The 16,054-nt window shown below is 37.5% G+C and overlaps 1 protein-coding gene across 1 annotated transcript; it reads left to right on the top strand.

Moving 5' to 3' along the window:
* The first annotated feature begins 2,200 nt into the window (after nt 1-2,200).
* On the top strand, nt 2,201-15,141 carry LOC114242760 (uncharacterized). The gene is made up of 6 exons (XM_089739333.1): nt 2,201-5,624; nt 7,027-7,198; nt 8,195-8,932; nt 9,705-9,863; nt 12,001-12,173; nt 14,705-15,141. Exons 3-6 carry the CDS (start codon nt 8,738-8,740, stop codon nt 15,045-15,047), a joined length of 870 nt encoding a protein of 289 aa, XP_089595459.1. The 5' UTR covers nt 2,201-5,624; nt 7,027-7,198; nt 8,195-8,737; the 3' UTR covers nt 15,048-15,141.
* The last annotated feature ends 913 nt before the right edge of the window (nt 15,142-16,054 follow it).

Raw genomic sequence — 16,054 nt, 5'->3', positions numbered from 1 at the left:
CAATGGCTTTCCAACTGGAGAGACTGTATGCGATTTTTTTCATGTATTCGGAGATTAAGCTGCGAAACATACAAAAATGTACCTTATTTTTTCATCGCATTAGGGACAATTCACTTTAATAAAGCCCCTATAACGAGAATGTAGTCCAAAGCAGCCACACATAAATCTCAATTCTATATTTAACCTACCCCAAGAAATTTCAAGTGGCATTTTTGACGATATTTCATTGTTTTTCAAAGGCACATCAATATTTCAACATTTACGTTTTGGCGAATTCCAAAGAGTGAATGATGTTATTTTATCCGGGATAAAGAAATGCTTGTCAACCTTCGATCCATAAAGTACCAATGGATTAAGACATAAAGACGCAAGCGACTGTTGTCTGAATTACTGTCGTATTTATAATAACAGATATACCCGGATTTGGCCGGACGACGTTTTTTTTAAAATTTATTGCCTAAATGCGCAGACGAGCTCACTGCCCACCTGGTGTTAAGTGGTTACCGGAGCCCATGGACATCTACAACGTAAATGCGCCACCCACCTTGAGATATGAGTTCTAAGGTCTCAGTATAGTTACAACGGCTGCCCCATCCTTTGAACCGAAACGCATTACTGCTTCACGGCTGAAATATTCACGGTACCAATTTTTTCAATGAAATACGTACTTGACAAATGTTCACGATTGACTTCGACGGTGAAGGAATAACATTGTGTAACAAAAATCAAACCCGCAAAATTACCACCGCCCCGCCTATTTCTGCCGTGAAGCAGTAACGCGGTTAGGTTTGAAGTGCGGGGCAGCCGTTGTACTATTAAAACTGAGACCTTAGAACTCATGTCTCACGATAGGTGACGGCATTTACGTTATCGATGTCTGTGGGCTCCGGTAACTACTTATCATCAAGTGAGCCGTAAGCTAGTCCACCCATCTAAGCTATAAAAAAGATTTAAAGATCAGCCTCTTTTGATTGTTGATCTATCAACAAACATCCAAACATAAAACTTCGTCATTTATAATATTAAAATAAACGATAAAGAGATAAAGGAAAAATAATACCCAACTCACGCAGAAGCCAGTCACAGTCGACGTCTTAGACACGTCCTTACGGATCAATATGATCAACTATCTACTATAGGACGCAGCACTAGCAATCAGGTATAGGGACTCTGGTAATCTAACCCATACACCAACACGGTAAGTTTCTCGCCGGATCTTCATACCTGGTCGTGATTGCAATCCGGTAGCGGACGCTTACGCGAGGCAGCTCTCCAGATGTCAAGTCGGACAGCTGTTAGCAAATGCCACCCCTCCTGTCAGAGCCTGTGCTCGCCCAACTGACCTGGTCAAACTGGTAGAGCCTCCGAACCACCAGCAATTCTTACTACCTACCAAAAAAATATATTTTTTATTGCCCAAGCAGGCAGACGTGCATACGGCTCACCTGATGGTAAGTTGTTACCGTCGCTCATGGACGTCAGAAACGCCAGGAACAAAGCCAAGCCGCTGCCGACCGCTTGCCCAATTTTAACTACCAAAAAAAAAGCAAAAGTACATAAAAATTCACCTAGTGAACACATTTAATTATTTTTACATTGTTATTACAAGGAAATTCACGCATCAAAATTACTTTGAAAGAGTTGACATTTGATCGAGTTAACATATTTTAAATTTTTTTTGCATTAAATTACCAAATCCAGCTACACAGTCTACCTGTTATAAACGACTATTAGTTTTATCTTATCACAAATCCTAATGCCAATCTTGCGTTAATATTAACGGGACATTAAGGGCGTAGTGTTAGGAAGAAAATTGGGAAGGAGAAAATGATTGAAAACAAGGTACTAATGTTACAAATGAGTTAAGGAAATACAGTCCTCACCGCCTAAAGCATACGACTCCCATTATACTCGTATCGAACGTTGCAAAGTCACATCGCCGGTGTTCAAATCCGGCAGATAAGGAACAATTTTTCTAATGAAATAAATACTTACATAGCACATGTTGAGGAATGACTTCCACGGAGAATAACATCGTGTAATTAAAATTAAACGTGCATCTCAGCGGGTAGCGGCATTCACGTTGTCATCAAGCTCCGGTGACCACTTAACAACAAGTGGGCCGCCAGCTCGTTCACCTGTCTTTTTTTTATTGCTTAGATGGATGGACGAGCTCACAGCCCACCTGATGTTAAGTGGTCACTGAAACCCATAGACATCCACAACGTAAATGCGACACCCACCTTGAGATATAAGTTCTAAGGTCTCAGTATAGTTACAACGGCTACCCCACCCTTCGAACCGAAACGCATTACTGCTTCACGGCGGAAATAAGCGGGGTGGTGGTACCTATCCGTGCGGATCCCAAGAGGTCCTACCAACAATAAAAATCTACGCAATAAAAAGTAAAAAAAAACAGAAGTAGCATAGGATGCATATTAGCTATAATCCACTGATGAACAATCGAATTGTTTCACAACTCTTTTGACGTAAAACCTTCGATCAATAATAGTATAATAACCGGCAAACTTCTTGAGCATTTGTTGACGTAGTGGGGGTAAGTTTGCGCATGGTACACTCACGTGCAAAAACATTACTTACTCTGCGTCATAATGCTATTAAATTATTAAAATGAACATATGTATTTATTTATATATTTATTAGAACATCAACAAAACATATAGGTTAATAATTGTAATAATTTAATTTTGGGGTAAAATAGATATTCCTTCTATTAAGTCAAAACTAGAGCTGTTGCCAGGTCTTGGTTCAGTTGAAGCGAAGCTGGTATTTGTAATTTTTTTTTCGTTATCATTATCTTGACCATCATCATCATCACTGTTTTCATCACCCGAGTCGCTATCATCGTGATGAGTCGACATAGGGCTCATCGGCGTAGTTTACAACTCGGTCGATTCGGTCTTCTTTTTTGTCTATAATTAATTATTTTTTGAAGATATTCGATTCGTAGTAATCGAATGTTACTTTTTTTATTTACCAGCTTCCGATTATTTTCTGTTCTTTTCTTCCATCTGAAGCCTAGCTCTTTCATAATTCGTCGTAAGCTTCATTCCGAGCCATTAAAATTTATATCTTCTTTAAATTTTTCGAAGCCTTTCTACGGTACGGAGTTTTGCTGCTTGTTATGTAGTTATTATGATTACATCTTTTTATTACAGATTGAACGAAACTATCCATTCCGGTAACTTTCTTCTTCCCTGATCTTTTCTTACCCGGAGTCCGAAACACGGCGAGCCAGCCAGAGCCTTTAGCTTCGTTAATAATGCACCTAACAGTACTCACTGATGTTTTTGTTGCTTCCGAAGTCTGTTTTAATTTTTCCATATCATTCTTCCCCTGTTTTATAATGAAGCAATATACATCGTACACAAAATTTCTACCCTTTCTTTTAAGTACTACACCAGTTTGTCACGGCATAGTGTATGTTTTATAATCAACAAACACTCAACAAATAGCAATGGCAACAAAGTCCACAAGCAATTGAGTCGTCTATTATCAAAGGTGGCAATCTGTGCATTTGGACAAAAAAATTTTATTGATATGTCAATACAGATTTATTTGAATATAATCGTCTCCTTCAAAGAATACGGTTCAAAACCTGCATTAAATAAAGGTTAATAGTTAACCTGTTATTTATCTAAGATGTCGTTCCGAAGAGTTTTGTGACTGCCAATGGAATATAAAGTCAATAATTCGTTTTTCTGATTTACCAATCATTGTCCAAAAGTCAGATTGCCGGCTTTGATAATAGTCGACTCAATTATAACAAATAACTTAACGATTAATAACGATAGACTTTCCACTGTACGCAAGCGTACTTTTGGGAGCAAGCGGAATGAGGGCGCGGTGCGGGACGCAAGGCTCGACTGATCTACCAATAACGCGCTCGATACGATTTCCCCTGCCGTTGCGCCTCACCCTCACCACCAAAGTGATCTAAAATTCGGTTCTGCGCAGTCAAGGTCATTTGCTCAAGAAGTTTGCCGATTACTATACTAGATTAAAGATCAGGAAAAAAAATAAGACGCTCCAGTGGCCACGTTTGCAGACACGAAAACATCTTCATTTCTTAGAAAAAAGTTTAATAATGTTAACGACTTCAGTTTATTATAAACCTTAATACTTAAACATAAAGTTTATTACCATTGCAAAATATATGTATTTAGGTCATTTCGTCAGAAAAAGAATATTATGGAATAAATTTAAAATGTCACTTGAACATAAAAAGACATCAGTGCAAAAATATTTATTCTAAAATGGTACTTAAAGCCTAATTTATAAGGTTAAAAATATTTATTTAAAATTTCGTGCTTATTGTATTGTGGAACTAGATGTAGTTCTTGGTATTACATTTCAATGCTCAGAACACAGTAAGTATTGAAAGACATAGAGTTGCAGAATATACATATTTGTTTTAGTTTTGTTTTGTATGATCGCAACTATTTTTGACCGATTCAAAAAAGTAGTAGATAATATTTTACATTGCCGCTATTACAACAAATAGGTGATAAAAAATAAAATTGAATAAAGTAAAAAAAATATGAAAGGAAACACGAAACATGTTTTCCACGTATTCTTTATACAGAAGTAATTAAAACAATAATGTAGGTTTAATTACCTTTAAACAGATTCAGTTTGTTATAAAGCTGTCTTTTAGAAGTCATTTTTATATGAGCGGTTTCTTTTTTACAAATATAATGTAATCTTATATCAATGAATTTTTCTATAATCAGTTTAATTTAGGCTTATTTTATGGCTGTGTTCGTTTCCCCCAGAAAACAAATCCTTTTCAGCATATACGCTTAAAATATTTACACATACATATAAAGTTTTTTTAATACTTTTTTGCATTGATTTGCCACCACCATTGAACAATTCTAGAATTTTTATAAGAGTTCTATATTTCTTCCCTTCTTTCTTTCGCGACAATATATATCCGTTGTGCACAGCGACAAGGGGCTACTAGGAAATCTACAAACAAAAATAACATTATAAAATAACAAAACTACTCTATGCATTCCCTGTTCAAGAATTGGTGATGTTTGTTACAATAGTTGGTGTCTTGTTGCAAACATTGGCCAAACAATTACAATATTCGTAAATTGTGTTTTATTTACAATATAATTGTGTTTATTATTTTATGAAAAACACTTAATAATATAAATTTACCAAAAAAAGATATTCCTTCCAAAACCTTGGTGTTACGGTGGTTTTTTACTCAGTTTTTGAACGCGCATTGCAGCGTTTTGACGTCTTAGTGTTGGCTATGATTGGACCATACTAATTTGAAATAAGACCACAAATTTATTTGTGGTCTTATTTTTCGGGCCGTTTTTGAAGCGCTAATCGCGAATCTAGTAGTATTATTATTGATCGAAGCGTAAAACAACATAATGTCAAATTCAATTTATTATTTTCCTGTATGTTTACAACATCGATCACAATTTTGCGTTTTCCTTCTGTGTTCCGTAACTCCGAACCCAGACTTTGGTTGGCATCAAAACAATATTGTCGTTTAAAAATGCAAACATCTTGTTATTCAAAGGTTATTATAATATTAGCATTTATTCTCGTACATTCCGTGGAGCTGCAAAATTTTAAAGGTAAGTCCCTAAATTACTTTGGCATTAACGTTATTAGGAGCTGAATTTAAGCAGTAAGCAATTCCGCTTTGTCAAATTCTCTTTTGTGATGTTCTAATAGTGATTATAATCGCTTACACTGGCGGAGAAGCAAGCGGTTCTAAATCGCAAAACACAACAATTGGCAGTGCTAGATAATAATTTAAACTTAATACTACTTATGGTATAAATTCTATCAGTTTAATTCAGCATTTAGTACACACTTCATTTGGCATGTATGTTTGGTATGTAAGCGGAGTAAAAATATGTCCCCTCGGAACAAGGTGACACTTTACAAAATTTGCATAAGGCCCGTCATGACTTAGGGTCAATTCCCACTGAAAGAGCAGCGGCCGGCAGCGTCTTTTTGAAGCAAAATATTACAAACTATTTTGAATCTTATCTACGTGATTAAAAAATTCATAGTCATTTGAAGGCAAAGGAGGGGTAGCGTGGCGTCGCGAGGCTGCACGAGCCTTCTACCGACTAGTCAAAAGAGGCGCCGCGCGGCTGATCGCGGCGCAGCTAGCTGACGTGCGGCCGACCGCGGTGCAGCTGACAGACTCGCGGCTGCGCGCGAGCGACCATTTCATTCCCGCCCGCCCTGCCGCTTGCGCATTTCGCGTCATTTTATTAGAGGGTATCTTGTTCTTCTTCTACAGCCAGTGCTATGATACATAAATCCAAATCCACCATATTTATTGCCACACAACTTTCCTTGAGTGAAGTAGATCGCACACTAGTTTTCAAAGCTACCAGAGCGCGGAGGCTCATTGCGGCGCCTCGGAATGCCGCGCTGCCTCTCGCGGTGACGCACTGCCCCGCGCGGCGCCACACTGCCCCTTGCGGCGCCGCGCTCAGTCACTTGCTCTTACGGCCGCTGCGCGCCGCTGCTCTTTCAGTGGGAATTGACCCTTACGCGAGTGTGGTGTTCTCTCACGCGGCCCGCACACACAACAAGCACACACAAGTTCACAGTATAGTTACAACGGCTGCCCCACCCTTCTAAACGAAACGCATTACTGCTTCACGGTAGAAATAGGCAGGATGGTGATACCTACTCGGTACTACACAAGACGTCCTACCACCAGTAAAGTCGAAATATTTCATCCGTTTAGTTCTTTAATCAGAATATTTTCTGAATACACTCGTTTTTACACTTTGCCTAATATAATCAATGCTGTTTAGTTGACTCTCTGTCACTTATCAGAACAGTGTACTCCACACATAGAATATGCGCTTTGAAGGATGAATCACACGTAATACAGTACTGTTAAAGATTCGACCTCAAGCGTCCAACAATTTTCAGCAACAACCAATTTACAATCAGCATTCAACTAACTAGACATCGGATGAAGATATCAAACTTTATTTTTAATTTCAGAGAATCCGGTAAACAAAATTATATTATTAGAATCAAAAAATGCACCTCCGTATGCGCAGTATATGTATAAAAATCTGCATAACGTATTCAATCGATTCAAAATAAAATTTGAAATTTGCTACCGATCTAGAGCAGACGTGGAAACCACAATAAAAATTACTAAACTGAACAGGTGAGTTAGGTATGATAGTTATAAATAAAATTAATGTAAATAGTTTTAGCGCAATTACTGCTGCATTACTGCTTCACGGAAGAAATAGGCGGGGCGGTGGTACATACCCGTGCGGACTCACAAGAGGTCCTACCACCAGTAATTACGCAAATTATAATTTTGCGGGTTTGGTTTTTATTACACGATGTTATTCCTTCACCGTGGAAGTCAATCGTGAACAATTGTTAAGTACGTATTTCATTACATAAATTGATACCCGCCTGCGGGATTCGAACACCGGTGCATCGCTATATACGAATGCACTGGACGTCTTATCCTTTAGGCCACGACGACTTCATTTTTTTTACGTTTTTAACGTTCTCGATAGCGTAAAAGTTAATTCATATTTGTATGGAATGGGATCGTTTGCGTACGTTTGCCGCTAGGGGCGCTGTTCCAACTGCATACAAATCTGCGTTAACTTTTACGCTATCGAGAACGTTAAGAAACTCGCACTGAGCACACAGAACCCCATTTAACAAGTGCGTTCGCCAAGCCTCAGCTCGTGAATTATGGGGAACAGCTGTATAGGCTTTAAGAAATAAGAATTCCACATGACCACAACTATTCTGCCAAGAGTAACCGGCTATGATGATGATGATGATGATGATGATGATGATAATGATAAAAACAATTGCTTCATCATCTTCAAAAAAAAACGAACTGAATATTTTCAAAGGTTTTAACTAGATTTATGAATGTGTTTTTCTATGTATTAAGACAAACAGAAAAAAATGATACCGACTAATAATAATATAGTCTTTGCATATTTAGATATAGAGCCTTTCTATTATCACTGCTTTTATTAGTGATAAAAGAGATTTTTTATTAACAAAACAGAAGAACTAATCCTTAACATCTAAACATATTTAAAAACAAAACATGACAACCAATTTGATAGAGAAACTAAACATTCAAGGGTCTGTAAAATTCTTGATTATTTTTAAAAATTTACAGAAACAGCACAGTGATCAATATCTACGTAGATGATTTCTATAAAACGAATTACGATGAAATTCTAAAAAACAATCTCTTGTACGCCGGCGATATCGATCTCAACACCTCAACTTTGCTGATAAACAACGGGGTTATAAGGAATACAAATTACGTAACTGAACCACAAGCCGCCAGGAAGATCGCTAAGCTAATGACAGCAAACATAGCGAGAATGAAAGAATTGGAGCAATATATATTTGGATTCCCCAATAAAAAATTAAGTATTGACATTGACAAAAACCCAACAAAGTACTGATATGTTTGAATAAGTTCAATGTTTATGTGAAACACGGGCTACATTTCAGTGACGATATAGGTTTGAATTTAATTTACTCGGATAAATGCGAGGAAGATATCAAAATTCACAAGGAAACTATATTGGCCGTATTAACGCCGAAACATATAGAATCAAATCTCGCAAGCCCGATAATTATCTATGAAAATTCTCAGCAGGATTATTATGATAGCAGCAACGTTTTCAATCTAGTCAATGTGAAAAAATCAATGGAGTTCTTCGAAATAGGATTTAAAAGTTTCTTAAAGGAAACCTATTGGAATAGAGTCGCAGTGATTTCCGATACATGGGCATACAGCTTAATGTTTCAGGACATGCTTACTACCATGTTCAAGAAAGAAGGAATACTTCATACAGCACTTGAATGTTTCGAGAATATTCACGGTATTATCGATTTCAAACCAGTGAGTTCTTTTTATGAACACTTACGATTTGTCTAACTTATAATGAGTTTTTCTGTTTAAGCAAAGGGCACGAATCTGATGTTTCATTATTATGATCGCTGTTTTGTGAAAATCAGCTTCGAACTTCGCTCGAAAATTAAAGATTACATTATTGTTCGAAAGGAATTTCTTTATCTGGGTCTCCCGAGGGAACACCGGCTCTCAAAGTTGATAACGTCATAAACATTTTTCTTTTTAATACGCTTTTATTAGCTTCAGACGTATGTATGTTAGTATGTAACGGAATCTTTGAACATGATTTTGACCCCCATCAAAACATCGGATTAACTCGAAATTCGATAAACTTATTAAGGACCGATGACAATAAAATACTTAAAAAAAAAAAAAAAAATTGAAGAAATTGATGAAGAAAAAATGATTTTACTGTAAAAAAAAAGCATGAAGTGCATGGTATCAGTAGTTATGAATATTTTATGAACAGATAATGAGTGGAAGGGTTATTTTGATAATATCCTGAAAAGCACCCCACGCTTTTTTACAATAAAACCCTTTTTTTGTACACTATTTTTAATACAAATTTATTAAAATTTATTTTCTATTTTTTAGTTGGATTTTCTATAAAAACGTATTTTGTTAGTTTCTTTAAACAATTTTTTATTTTTTAATTGAATTTTTTTTTTTTTCAATATTGTATTGTTATGTTGACAGTTACAATTGTCACCACACCCGCGTTCAGGTACTAAATAACTAAACGTGTGCATATTATTTAAAGGCACTACGTAAACTCAGAGTGGCGGATGCCGGAATCGTAATAGTGAATATAGACAAACGAAATGGGATGCAACTGGCCAAACAAGTTCAACAAGTGATGAAGCTGAATGGTATCGTTTGGGTGTCTAGGGACTGGCCCTTCGAGGAAGACGTTTCCACGGTAAGAGTTTTGTATAATTTCGGCAGCAAAACTGAAAGTAACAATGATTGGGATTTAAATCTCTTGTCTCAAGGTAATTTTTTTTATTGTCTAGATGGGTGGACGAGCTCACAGACCATCCGGTGTTAAGTGGTGACCGGAACCCATAGACATCTACAACGTAAATGCGCCACCCACCTTGAAATATAAGTTCTAAGGTCTCAGTACAGTTACAACGGCTGCCCCGCCCTTCAAGCCAAAACGCATTACTGCTTCACGACAGAAATAGGCAGGGTGGTGGTACCTCTACCCGTGCGGACTCACAAGAGGTCCTACTACTAGTAAAAATGGTGATGCTTTAAGAATCAGGTAACCGTGCTACGTCTGCTTATTTATACAAAATAGTGGTCGCTCAGTAGTCGAATTTCGACTATAATTAATTTAAATTATACATAGGCGGCACTGAAAATTTCGGGAATTAACGAAGTGACACAACATTACTATTTAAAAATGTATTTATTGCTTTTCGAAGTATTCTCCGCCAAATTTGACACATTTTTCCATACGATGGAACCAATCATTGAAGCAACCATTCCATTCGGAAGTTGGGGTCTCCAAAATGGCCGTTTTGTAGGCGTCCACAGCTTCTTCAGGTGATGAAAATCTCTGTCCACGCAATTTATTCTCTATTTTAGGGAAAGTATAGAAATTATTAGGGCTTAGGTCGGGGCTGTACGGCGGATGGTCTAATAATTCTATGTTTTCTTGCTCTAAAAACTCTTTTGTTCTGTGCGCGGTGTGAGAACTCGCATTGTCGTGATGGAAGATGATGCGGCGGTTGCAGTTCTCTTTACGGAGTTCAGAAACGACCTGTGGCAAACAAATGCTAGCATACCATTCTGCATTAACCGTTCTTTGTCCCTCAAGAGGAATAGTCGTAACATGGCCGGTTTTGGAGACAAACGTGGCCACCATTTTTTTTGCAACACTCCGTGAACGAACAATTTTTGTTGGCTTTAACTCATTTTCGAACACCCAAACTCGTGACTGGTTTTTTGTTTCGGGTTCGTACGCGTATATCCAGGATTCGTTACCTGATACAATGTTGTATACAGCATTTGAGGATCCTGCGTGGAATCTTTCGAGAGTTCTGACGCACCAAGTAACGCGAGCCGCTTTTTGCTCTTCACAGAGCGAATGCGGTATCCATCGGGAAAACAACTTTTTTACACCTAATTGTTCATGCAAGATTATTTGTATTTGACTCATGCCAATGTCTAAAGTTGCCTGAATTTCGCGGTATGTCACATGTCGATCTTCCTCAATCAGCTTACGCACAGCATCAACGTTTTCTTGGGTGACTGCAGTTTTTGGACGACCTTGACGGGGATCATCACTGAGCTTGACACGTCCACGTTGAAACTCAGCAAACCAGCGATAAATTGTGGTTTTGGATGGGGCTTCATCACCAAATGCAGAAATCATCCGGTCAACACACTGTTTTTGTGTTAAACCACTTCGAAAGTCATAATAAATCATCGCTCTTGAATTTTCTCGAGTCAATTCCATTTTCTCAACGACTAAACAAGTTTGACAAAACCTCGTGACAAGACCGAGAATCTTTTTTTAAATAAATAAATGGTATTCGATTTTTAAAACCAAAGAGTTTTCAATTAAAAAGATTTTAATATGACAGGAACAGTGGAAATATTCCATTCCCGATACTTTTAGCAGAAGCAAAAACTTTGTATCCCTTTTTACGAAAATTGCGCGGACGGAGGAGTATGAAATTTTTTACACTTATAGAGAATATAGAGAAGAAGTGCACAATGCTAATATTTTTTTTAAATAATGCATAAAAGATACATTACATCAATAAAGAAAACATTATACACACTACATACCATGTATTTGACGCACACACGCATGCATACTATTTATTGTTAAACTTTTGTTCTTGACGTCTGTTGTCAAATTGAGATTAAATATTGTTTGTCTTTGTTCATATTTTTTATAGTGTAGTCTTGGCGAAATTCGTGATTATAGAAGTATAAAATACAATCATAATAGTGTACACACTTACAATTCCAATTAATTATAGTCGAATTTCGACTACCGCGGGACCACTAGTTTATTATTATTTACCGTTTGATTTCAGAGTATGGGTTCGGTTATTTCGTTATCACTAACACCGGCAAACGTTTATAAACTTCAAGATAATATCGACGGAATACACACCAAAAGGATATTTACATTGGTGAATTTAATAGCGAGAGCTTACAAAAATACTGCACACGTCCCCAATAGTATCATGAAAAAAGATTTTTATAGGTAACTGCTCATTTTGATAGTATACCTATCTATATAACTAGTCAGGTCATAAGTATTGTCACACAGTAAAAACTTTTCTTTTAGAATGCTGGCCACAAAAAAGTTTATTGAATTCGAATTTCGAATTGTTCATGTAAATCAAAATGTATACTTTTAGAATTTTACTCATTTTTAAATATGGAGTGGACGCTTAAAGAAGACCGTGTTGCAGTTATTGCGTTGCATCGTTGCGGTTACGCGCCAATTCAAATTTTAACATACTGAAAAATTTGAATATAACCAAAAGATTCGTTTATCGTACCATCAAACTATACAATGAAGACTCTAGTGTAGATGACAGATCAAGAAGTGGTCGCCCTCGGTCTGTTAGGACTCCAGCAGTGATAAAAGCTGTGAAGGAGCGAATTCAAAGAAATCCCAAACGTAAGCAGAAACTGTTGGCCCTTCAGATGGGGTTAAGCAGAACCACGGTGAAAAGGGTGTTAAATGAAGACTTAGGGCTTCGGACATATCGAAGAAAAACAGGACATCGTTTGAATGCTCGTCTAATGGACCTGAGACTGAAGAGATGCCGCGCTTTGTTGAAGCGGTACGCGGGAAAAAAATATCGGGAAATTCTTTTTTTGGATGAAAAAATTTTTACCGTAGAAGAGAGCTACAACAAACAAAATGATAAGGTGTACGCACACAGTAGTGAAGAAGCGAGCAACCGTATTCCGCGTGTCCAACGAGGTCATTTTCCATCCTCGCTCATGGTATGGTTGGGAGTTTCTTACTGGGGCTTAACAGAGGTACATTTTTGTGAGAAAGGTGTAAAAACGAATGCAGTTGTGTATCAAAATACAGTCCTGACGAACCTTGTGGAACCTGTTTCTCATACCATGTTCAATAACAGGCACTGGGTATTGCAACAAGATTCGGCGCCAGCTCATAGAGCGAAGAGCACACAAGACTGGCTGGCGGCGCGTGAAATCGACTTCATCCGGCACGAAGACTGGCCCTCCTCCAGTCCAGATTTGAATCCGTTAGATTACAAGATATGGCAACACTTGGAGGAAAAGGCGTGCTCAAAGCCTCATCCCAATTTGGAGTCACTCAAGACATCCTTGATTAAGGCAGCCGCCGATATTGACATGGACCTCGTTCGTGCTGCGATAGACGACTGGCCGCGCAGATTGAAGGCCTGTATTCAAAATCATGAAGATCGTTATGAATAAACTTTAGTGTCATAAGAATCTATGTTTTGTTAAGTTCATTTTGGTATATGAATGGTTACATAATTAATAAACTTGTTTCAATTATTTTACATTAAACATGTGACAGAATTTATGACCTGACTAGGTATATATAAATGAATTGCTGTTCGTTAGTCTCGCTGAAACTCGAGAACGGCTGGACCGATTTGGCTAATTCTGGTCTTAAATTATTTTTGAAAGTCCAGAGAAGGTTTAAAATGTATATAAATAGGAAAAGGCTCGGATTTCAATAGTAATAACAATTTTGTTTTTCCTATGATGTATCCCCCGTCGGACGGATTCCTTTGTTTGTTTTAAGTTTATTTTATACAAAAGCTTAGGTCTTTTATTTATCGATTGAGGCACTACGAAGTCTGCCGGGTCAGCTAGTAACTAATAAAAATCAAAAACTGAATATCTTAAATGAACACCTTAGATGCTGGCTACAGAAACCCAAATTTGCATATTAGTTTTTGTTTTTCATACATATGCTGATAGCCTTGAGATGCTATATCAGCGTTACAGCATGTAGGTGAGCTCTCGGAGATCAAACCGAAGGTGCTTCTAAAACTGGCCAGAGCAGTCGTCGTCGTCGAAGTCGTCGTGGCTTAAAAAATAAGACGTCCGGTGCATTCGTGTTAAGCGATGCACCGGTGTTCGAATCTCGGGCGGGTACCAATTTTTCTAATGAAATACGTACTCAACAAATGTTCACGATTGACTTCCACGGTGAAGGAATAACATCGTGTAATAAAAATGAAACCCGCAAAATTATAATTTGCGTAATTACTGGTGGTAGGAACTATTGTAAGTCCGCGCGGGTAGGTACCTCCGCCCTGCCTATTTCTGCCGTGAAGCAGAAATACGTTTCGGTTTGAAGGGTGGGGCAGCCGTTGTAACTATACTGAGACTTTAGAACTTATATCTCAAGGTGGGTGGCGCATTAACGTTGTAGATGTATATGGGCTCCAGTAACCACTTAACACCAGGTGGGCTGTGAGCTCGTCCAACCATTTAAGCATGAAAAAAAAACATTACCTCTCAAGGCTATCAGCATAAGTAGGAAAAATCCCTTTTTCGATTTTTTACATCAAGCAAGTAAATATTTTCCGGCAGATTTCTAAAAAAAATATTGCTAAATTGTCAAGAGAAATAGGTCATAAGTGCCATACAGGTCCAACTAAAACAGCAAGCTATAGCTAGTACAATATGAATGCTAAATACAAGCGTCATATTTTAACATAAAGCGTTGAAAAACATGACAATAGCCTCTAACCATTCCTCAATTTTTTTCAGGAAAATTACGGCTGAACTAAAAACGTCAATACGAAATGGTAACATCGATGTTTACATAACAGAGATGCTTGGCGACAGATACCCCAAAACCGTTGGAAAAGTTTTAATCGAGAAACGCGGTGCTATCGTATTTGAGACGCATCTTAATTCGGAGCTGGAGCGGATCTCGAATGACGCGCAGTGGTGCTTCCGGGGCAACGATTACTACAAGCCGTGCAACAACACCGAATTCATTCACATTATGCTTGTCCTGATAGTGTTCGCTTTGATGATGCTCGCGATCCTTTTTGTTTTCTCGAAAATAAACGAAAACAGGAACGCTTATAAACGAATGTGTGAATAGCACACAAAAATATCCCGGTAATGGTATTAAAATACGTTTCCAAGGTTCAATTTGCTATATTATACATTTGTGAAAGCTATATGTAGTATATATTGGTGAAAACATTAATTTGTTTCGTATCACTACATAGGACCTCTTGTGAGTCCGCGCGGGTGGGTACCACCACCCTGCCTATTTCTGCCGTGAAGCAGTAATGCGTTTCGGTTTGAAGGGTGGGGCAGGCGTTGTAACTATACATGAGACCTTAGAACTTGTATCTCAAGGTGGGTGGCGCATTTACGTTGTGGATGTCTATGGGCTCCAGTAACCACTTAACACCAGGTGGGCTGTGAGCTCGTCCAGCCATCTAAGCAATAAAAAAAAAAGTCGCTTCCTCTGTCCCTATATCCTTATGTATGCTTATTTATTTATTTATTTAATTTACTTCAGATTTTACATCCATATTACACGTCTTCATTACATTGCATTAACATTTCATTTATACTAAAATTAAATAAAAATAATAACAAATCTCGGACTACAACAAAAACAAGAATAATAATAATAAAAACAAAATCTTTAAAATTACGCAACGGATTTTGATGCGTTTTTTTTAATAGATAGAGTGATTGAAGAGGAAGGTTTATATGTATAATAACATCCATTATAAATAGTGGAGAAATGAATAATAAATTACAGTTTCCGAAGCGAAGCGAGGGCGGGTCGCTAGTACTTTTTATATAATGATTACTAGTTTAATCCGACAAATTACTTGGTAACAATTCGTGAGCACTTACATTCCAGATCATAAGTCCCAATGACAACGATAATAATAGGAAAACATAAATTGAGTTAACAATAATTAGGAGTACAAACTAATCAAATTAAGAAGAGACAATAATTTGAATGTTGATAAATTCGCTCTGATGGAACGTTTTTTTTTCTATTGCTTAGATGAGTGGACGACCTCACAGCTCACCTGGTGTTAAGTGGTTACTGGAGCCCATAGACATCTACAACGTAAATGC

This window comes from Bombyx mandarina, chromosome A1, assembly GCF_030267445.1.
Source record: "Bombyx mandarina strain Sakado chromosome A1, ASM3026744v2".
NCBI classification, from domain to species: domain Eukaryota; kingdom Metazoa; phylum Arthropoda; class Insecta; order Lepidoptera; family Bombycidae; genus Bombyx; species Bombyx mandarina.
Note: the sequence above shows the minus strand (reverse complement) of the source record. Positions and strands in the feature narration are given on the sequence as shown.

Bases quoted from the DNA above. Each gene is read 5' to 3' on its own strand.
- LOC114242760 (XM_089739333.1), top strand. From the start codon at position 8,738: ATGGAGTTCTTCGAAATAGGATTTAAAAGTTTCTTAAAGGAAACCTAT. The intron at 8,933-9,704 runs GTGAGTTCTTTT...TATTATTTAAAG, and splicing joins GTATTATCGATTTCAAACCA to GCACTACGTAAACTCAGAGT. The intron at 9,864-12,000 runs GTAAGAGTTTTG...GTTTGATTTCAG, and splicing joins TCGAGGAAGACGTTTCCACG to AGTATGGGTTCGGTTATTTC.